Source organism: Nicotiana tabacum, chromosome 4 (genome assembly GCF_000715075.1).
Source record: "Nicotiana tabacum cultivar K326 chromosome 4, ASM71507v2, whole genome shotgun sequence".
In the NCBI taxonomy this organism is placed as follows: Eukaryota; Viridiplantae; Streptophyta; class Magnoliopsida; order Solanales; family Solanaceae; genus Nicotiana; species Nicotiana tabacum.
In genome coordinates this window covers 57172412-57180649 of record NC_134083.1, presented here as the reverse complement: position 1 = coordinate 57180649, position 8238 = coordinate 57172412, and the positions used below count along the sequence as shown (strand labels likewise).

Sequence of the window (8238 nt, the reverse complement as noted above, 5' to 3'; positions counted from 1 at the left end):
TTGCATGTTAAACCATTGTTCACCCGATCTGCGACGTACAGTCAATATCGGTCTCTGTTCGACCTTTGTTCTCTATCGATCTCCTTTTGGTTTTTAGTAGGTGTCCTGCTCTGATGCACAGGTCCATACGGAGCTCCCAACTGATCATCCTCGGCCCTAATTTTCGATTGGTATCGGTTGTGTATATCTGCCCAAGTTATCACTGGATACTCGATCAAATTTTATTTCAGCCGACGTGATGCTGTCGAACTTAGCTCGTTCAACCCTTGGGTGAAAGCTTGTACGGCCCAATCGTCTGTGACCCGTCGTAATTCCATGCGTTCCATTTGAAATCGGGATACGAATTCCCTCAGCATTTCATTCTCCCTTTGCTTTACTTTGAAGAGGTCTGATTTTCTTGTTGCAACCTTTATGGCACCAGCATGTGCCTTTACGAACGAATCTGCTAACATGGCAAAAGAATCGATGGAATTTGGTGGTAAATTGTGATACCAGATCATCGCTCCCTTCAAGAGGGTCTCCCCGAACTTTTTCAACAACACGGATTCGATCTCATCGTCCTCCAAATCGTTACCTTTGATGGCACATGTGTAAGAGGTGACAAGTTCGTTAGGATCGGTCGTACCGTTATATTTGGGAATTTCGGGCATACGGAATTTTTTGGGGATTGGTTTCGGTCCCGCACTCGACGGAAAAGGCTTTTGTATGAATTTTTTCGAATCAAGCCCTTTTATCATTGGTGGAGCCCCCGAGATTTGATCAACCCTGGCATTGTATGTTTTCACTCTCTTGTCGTTGGCTTCGACTCATTTTGTGAGTTCTTCGAGCAATTTAGTAATTCCGGGAGTAGTCCCCGATTCTTGCTCGTTTGATTTCACTATGGCGAGCTCTGTTCTGGGGGTGACTTCTCGAAGTGGATTGGAATCCGTCCTGCTTTGTGCATGAGTTTGGCTCTGTAACTGAGCTATCGCTACTTGTTGGGCTTGTAGCATCTCGAAGATCATAAGTAAGCTGGCCCCGATTTCCCCCGCGTTTTGGGTGTCTCGGGTTACGGATCGAGTACCGCCCTGAATGCTTCTTTCCGGTTCGGAACGCTGATTCGCCTCCAAAGCTATTTGTGAATTGATATCCAATGGTATTTCGGCTCGAATTTCGGGTACTTCGACTCGATCCTCGGTGCCATCGTTAATTGGCCTTACGGCCCCGGGTGCCAAGTTGTTGGTTTCATCTTGAAGGCCGGCTTCGTGGTCGATAAGTAAAGCAATTGCTGATTTGAAGTTGTAAGCTGGCGTGTACTTTAGATTTGTATCAAACGATTACTGTTACCCTTAGCCCCACGGTGGGCGCCAAACTGTTTACCGAAAAAATTGGATAACGTTAGATTTTGTGTATGGTTCTAAGGATATGCGATACAATTCGATATAAATCGTGTAGAAAAATAGAGATACGTATATTCTTGACTATGAGAATGCAAATAGTGGGCAATAAGAATGAATGAGATAAAGTAAAGCAAACACAAAAGGATATCTTTCAATTTGAGAAGTGATTTTTTTTGTCTTTGCCCTTTAGCTTACAAGGATTCCCCCTTTTATAGAAGAGGATCATTACAAAAAATAATAAAATAAAACATATAGTGGAAAGCCCATGATGACTTGTCTCTTCCTTGATTTCCGCCAAGATTCTCTCTCTTGGTGCGGTCGCAACGGCTCTTGTCTGTGAGCTCGATACTGGCTCGAGCTCGTTACTGGGTCGGGCCTTTCGGTCTTGGCTCGAGTCCGACCTTCGAGATGGGCGTCACGTATTTCCGACCTCGAAGCAGTGCCTTGCGGATCGATTCGGCCACGGGCTCGATAGGGTTATCGAGCCGACTCCTCGATCGACCTTCGGGCTCGAAGCTCGTTAGTAGCGACTTCGGAGCTCACTCCCAAAAATCTCATTCCGACTTTTTAACACTCGAACTCGATCGAACGTAGGAAGGCCGAAATCTATTTCGACCGTATACAGGTCTATTTCTTAGTTCAAGATCCCTTTTACTAAATGAAATCAAAGAATTAGTAGATCTGTTCCGTTCAAAATGGAAATGGGCAAGGGTTATGAACTTATAATCTGATGATTGAGTCGATTCCATTTAATTAAGTTATATGCATGCATAATATAATAAAAAATTTACAGCATCGTTGTAATTTTTCTAAAAATTACCAATCAATGCTCTTAAATAAAATCATCAAGAATTACCTTTTAAGTGATCTAATTGTATAAGTATATTTTTTATACTATCAGTCCGTACATAAATTAAACTCAAAAATTAAATCACCGTATTTGCAGAAATGAAAAGAGAGCACATTCCAGAAGTTAGTAGGATTTCTCAGCTACTTTCCACTAATATCATTTCACTTAATTAGTCAATACCCCATGCGGAGCAGTCAGTCAAAAGTAGCCAAGCACAAAATAATTGCTGCTCTTTCTACTTCAAACAACACTCCTTATATTTAACCTCCTCACTTCCTTTCCTTAGCCTTGTGAACTTACCCCTTAGGCCCTTTACACCAATTCTTTCTTTGGTTATTCTCTCTTCTTAATTTCTTTGCTCGGCAGATGTCTCCAATTGATGTAAGATCTCCAAAACATTGTGACGAGAAAGGGTATAACTTCAGCGTAGAAAAAGTACTCCCAATTAAGAAGTTATTCTTTGGCTTCTCTACCATTTTCCTCTCTATTCTATCATTTATCTTTCTTCTGTATCTCACTCTCCACCCAACGAAGCCCAACTTTACTCTGAGAGAAGCTGATATTTATCAACTCAACCTCTCAGGTCCACGCCGACTTCTCAACTCCTCCATTCAACTCACACTAGTATCCAAGAATCCAAACAAGAAAGTAGGAATATACTACGATGAATTGCAAGTGTATGCTTCTTATAAGGGCCAGCAAATTACTCTTTACACTTCTCTTCCTCCATTTTATCAAGGACATGAAGATAGTAATTTTTTGTCTGCCTCTTTGATTGGGAATGGATTGCCAGTGGATCCTTCTTTTGGTTATGAGGTGCAACGTGACCAAAGTGCTGGAAAATTGGTAATGAATTTGAAAGCAAGTGGTAGGTTAAGATGGAAAGTTGGAACTTGGGTTTCTGGAAGGTATAGGTTCAATGTAGATTGTGTTGCTATTATGCCTTTTGGACCTTCCTTACCAGCTGGTCCCCTCAGTTTTAGACAAGGAGCTCAATGTTCTACCACTCTTTGAAGCTTGAAGCAATAATTTATTACTACATACTCGGGTTTGAGCCTAGGAAATGGAGTGCTCTTCAGTAGGGAGCGCTAAAACCTCCATATATACTTAGTAAATTTGAATTAGTAGGGTCAAATGGGTTCGATTAAAGACCGGATGCTTGATGAAGATAATATATTTACGCAATTAGCGTGGAATATACACGCTAAATTCGGTGCACTAAACTCCCGTTATGTCCGGGGTCAGAAAAAGGGCCGGACCACAAGGGTCTATTTGTAACAATCTTACCCTGCATTTCTGCAAGAATGTTGTTTCCACGGATCGAACTCGTATACAAGCTAAGCCCTTCCACAATATCTTTTTCTTTCTTTCCTTTTTTTTTTTTGGGTATGGTTGTAAATCTTGATTAGAATTGGAAAGTTATTGTTACTTTGATGTTAATATATTGTGAATCAGTCTAGTAAAAGTAATGCAAAGATAAGTGGGAAGTTAGAAATAAAAGGGTTTTTTTAGCTTGTTTATCTTATCTTGTAATTTCTCTTTTGTAGAGTAGATTGATGATGGTGGAAAGATAAATGAAATTTGTAGTGAGAGAGGCCAGTGGATGACCAAGATTAGATTGATATGTCCCATATTTGCCGCTTCAATAATATTTACAGTAGAAAGCTATTAGACGAAATCATATCATATATATGCTGGCTGTGTTGGTGATAAGAAACCAGATACCAGAGGCAGAAAGAGAAATTTATCGCTTCCTTTTGCCAGGGAATCTCATTCAAATTCTGGTGCCCAGTGCTGACGAGTTTAGGCTAGATAGGATTGGCTGTGAAGACAACTTCTTGTAGAGAAGCACGAGAGAATTTAATAATCCCAATCCCTAGCTAACTATTGGTAAAAGGATTATTACACGAATATATATTTAACACAGCAGGTAGATTAACTTTATTTTACAAGTTACTAATATCATTTGTTTATGATCAATTTAAATTATTGATAAAAGTGAAAGATGACTTGTATTTGGGTGTGATATTGAGTATGTAAAACGGGCATCCAGAGATGTGGACCTCTCTTTCTTCCAGGTTTTAGGCCTTCTTTAACCTTTTACAATGTTGAATTTAAGAAAATGTCTTTTTTTAGATCCCTTATGTGTAAAAGTAAAGCTTCCATGTGTAAAAAAAAAAAAAAAAAAAAAAATAGGATCATAAAACTAAAAACAAGTTTGTAAAATGACAAAACCAATTGACCCCCTCTTCTTCTGTCACCCCAATCGAAGTGGCTAAAAGCCACATACATATACATACTCGTCTCTTCTCAATAGTTTTTCCTACTTTTCCGCTGTTTGGTTTATTCATTGATTTATGATGGTTGAAATGACTGCACCCAATAAATCAGCTCAATCAAGGAAACATTTAAGACCGCTACATTATATTTTAGTTTTGATAAGCTAATTTTATATATATCCAACACATAATTTTGTTTTGTGCCTTTGAGCTCACATAGAGCCTTTGGTTATACCGCACCCGAAATTTGATTGTTGCAAATATAGCTTATTAAAGCCACTTACTCCCAAGTCCCAACTGTTCACAAACTTAAAAGCTACAGGACATGTACATCTTTTTGAGATGGATTTGGGGAAGTTTCCCCATGACAATTTAGAACTACAGCAAGGAAAAGAACTATGACCACCAATGTTGCTTGAGACTGCACTTCCATGACCCAGACACAATAAAAACGTTAACTCGCGTGATACTATTACTGAAGAGATTAAAGATGTAAGATGCTGATATATAGAACAACCAACAGGCAACAGTCGACGATTTCCACTAAACACTGCGTAATTTTTATTTTTTTCTGTGGGGTGTTAATACCCAGAAAACAGAAAATGACAATCACAATAAGTGCATCTTGCAAATAGCTGCAAGACATCTTGCCAGTCACTTCCCTAGCACTAAAATCAAGCCCCAGAAAAGGTAAGCACTTCCTTCCTTCTAACCACTTAGGTTTCCAATACTAAAGTTATTCGTTTGACACAGGTTTCCTATTAGGTATAATTTACTCGTAGTCCTGTGTCTCGGACATCACACTGATCTCACAATGCAAATCTGCCCGACAACAAACCTCTTACTCATGATATATGGTTTGGCATTCTCGCCAATCCAAAAAACAAAAATCAATCAATAAACATAAAAAAAGAATACTCCGTGTAACCATTTCCACGGTTTAACTTGAGCTCATAACAACACTATATTCAATATGACCACACAAATAGCATCAGAGAGAAATTCACTATTTTAAAACTGGAGGGATTCAAAACTAAAATTCTCCAGCTCTTCAACCCAATAAGAGTTATTCCTCACACTTATTTCAACTCGTTAAAATCCATTTGACTACTCATTTGATCTATTCCCGATCTATCCAATTCAGGGGAAATAATGTTCAAAGTTTCTAATCCCAATCATGACCAGCAGCAGATACTTTTACAAAAATTTACACAAATGTTAAATATCAAAGATGCCGTAACAAGGTAAGCAAGGATAAGAGCGAGGAGTTACGGGTCACATATGCAGAAAAAGAAGCCAAGGCAAAAAGATGAGAAGAGAACGCTACCTTAACAATCAGGCTTAGTTTAACCGTCCAGGATAACTCATCCTACACTTTACCAAAGCCCTTAGAAAAAAGAAGAGATTCACAGATGAAAAGATCAGAAAGATGCCCAAAGATGTTAACCTGAATCAGCCTAACATTTTGGGAACCTAGGGCAGGAGAAGCATTTGGAGGGATCCTAAGAAAGTGAACTTTAATCCAATTGTCCAGTATGTGTTTCCATCCTCAGCGTGTTACATAACAGATAATAAAGAAATCTCATTACGTGAATGAAGAGAACTTGCTCTACAGCACCAATTTACAACAACTAGGAATTGAGGAGCATCTTCAGCTAAGAAAATGCTTATGAGTTGCCTATTAATCACAACATTTTAAGGCCATGAGAGGCCTTGAAGAACTCAAAATCCTCAAATTGGTGTCAATTAGAGGAGCAACACACTCAAAGAATTATATAAAGCCTAACTAATACTAATTCTTTTCATACACCATCGGCAACATTATCTACTTTTATGCTAATTAAGCCACAAAACTAGGGCAGCCCGGTGCATGAAGTACCAGAATTCATGCAAAGTCCAGAGAAGGGCTGCACCCTAAAAATCGAATGTTTATTTCCCATTCCTTTACTCCCTAATTCCAGCCTTTTCTACCTTTAATGGTGTCAACCATACCTATTTTCCTCTAAGAAGTAGGTAAGGATCTTACAAACCAAAGGTGGTGTTCTATTGAGCAAAAGAAAAAGTTTAAGTGAGTGCATTACATACTCCGCCTAAAATAGTAGGACTTTGGGGAAGTGCATGCCAGAAGAAAGAAACTTTGAAGTAGAAGGGATGACTAGACTAAATTTCCTATCCTGGGAAAAAATGCATGATATTCAAAAACAACAAAAAGGGGCAAATCATATTTTTTTCTCAAGAGATTCAAAAAAACTACAGAGTTACAACCTTGAAACAAAGATGTATTGTTTATACCTTGAACGTTCGGTATTAAGCCTTCTCAAATTTTATCACTAGCACCCCCAATATTATAACTCCGAAGTAACCATGATTCAGTTATGCTGGAAAACCAATAAGCCCAAGATAATGAAAGAACATAGACCTCGATTCTTCATTATGCCTGTCACCTCCTAAACAAGCAAAAACATAAAAGCACAGGCACCAAATGAGTGGCTGCAAGATGTCATATTAGCATCAGGCAACACACTCCATGTGGTTTGAACATACAAAACTTATATTCCGCAACACAAACAAAACGCTGTATTGGCTAAACAGAATTTTATGTAGGGATTAGTTTTCCTTATATGGCGAACCAAATGCCCCCTAACAGCTCTTTTCTAGGGCTCACACATATGATGAGGTTTATCAACCTCTTGTATATGACCATGCCCAAACATTAATAAAACTCATTACTTTATCAAAAATAAATGATGAATATGATGTCCTATAAACATTTTCTCTATATAATCTTTTCCTTTCTAAACCTGCCCGAGTACTGACAGATTCAGCATTGTACCCACCAGCAAAATCACTCTTTCACCAGCCCTGTTGTTCATAAGACCTTGGCCAATGGCCATTATCTCTTAAGCCCCCCCCCCCCCCCCCAAAAAAAAAAAAAAAAAAAAACCTAGAAGAACCATCTGCTGCTGCAGATTTCAACTCATGTGGCAGCTACAATAGCAGAGTTAAACAAGAAGCAATATAAACCCCGTAAAGAAAAAATTTCAATGCAGGTCGTAGGTCAGGACTAGACCCCTAAACTTGTTTGATCCAGGTACTGATATTTGTTTGACTACCTGAATCAAGATGAAAGTGTGCCACTGAAATTGAAATAGATCGCCTGCAATTAAAGTCAGAAGGATCCAGGATTTAAATTCTATGAGTTCAATTTTAAAGTTTTTAGCATTGGACCCATTATATTTTTAAAGTTATGGGTTCAAATCTACTATTTTTGCAATTTTAATGAATTTTTACTTACAAATTTTTACTCCGCGTCGAAAGCTATGGGTTCAGTTGAACCCGTAGTTAATACACTACATCCGCCTCTGATTAAAGTCCTTAACGTAAAATTGCGACATCTAGTTTAGAATTCCCAGCTACCTGAAGCCATCCCCTCAATTGCAAGACAAAGTATATTCAACATAAAAGGTCACTATATCCTTTGGCTCTACGACATACCTTAAGCTCATTTTGGACTTACCATGAATTTAGTAATGACTCCAAAATCCGCAACCCAAAAAATATACATAGAGGAAACATATATAGAAGAGCATATAGGCGGAAAATCCACCTACAATACTAAAGTGATCATGGGTACCTAACACGAAAAATTAGACAAAGAAATCATCTCAAGTGGTAGGAGACAAGCTCACCCACTACAACAAGCACACATCTATTTATCTTGGCTGAGAGC

General features: G+C 38.6%; 1 protein-coding gene across 1 annotated transcript; it reads left to right on the top strand.

Moving 5' to 3' along the window:
* Window positions 1–2451: 2451 nt before the first annotated feature.
* LOC107803944 (NDR1/HIN1-like protein 26) lies at window positions 2452–3994 on the top strand. Its single transcript, XM_016627738.2, has one exon. It carries the CDS (start codon window positions 2596–2598, stop codon window positions 3241–3243), a length of 648 nt encoding a protein of 215 aa, XP_016483224.2. The 5' UTR covers window positions 2452–2595; the 3' UTR covers window positions 3244–3994.
* The last annotated feature ends 4244 nt before the right edge of the window (window positions 3995–8238 follow it).

Bases quoted from the DNA above. Each gene is read 5' to 3' on its own strand.
- LOC107803944 (XM_016627738.2), top strand. From the start codon at position 2,596: ATGTCTCCAATTGATGTAAGATCTCCAAAACATTGTGACGAGAAAGGG.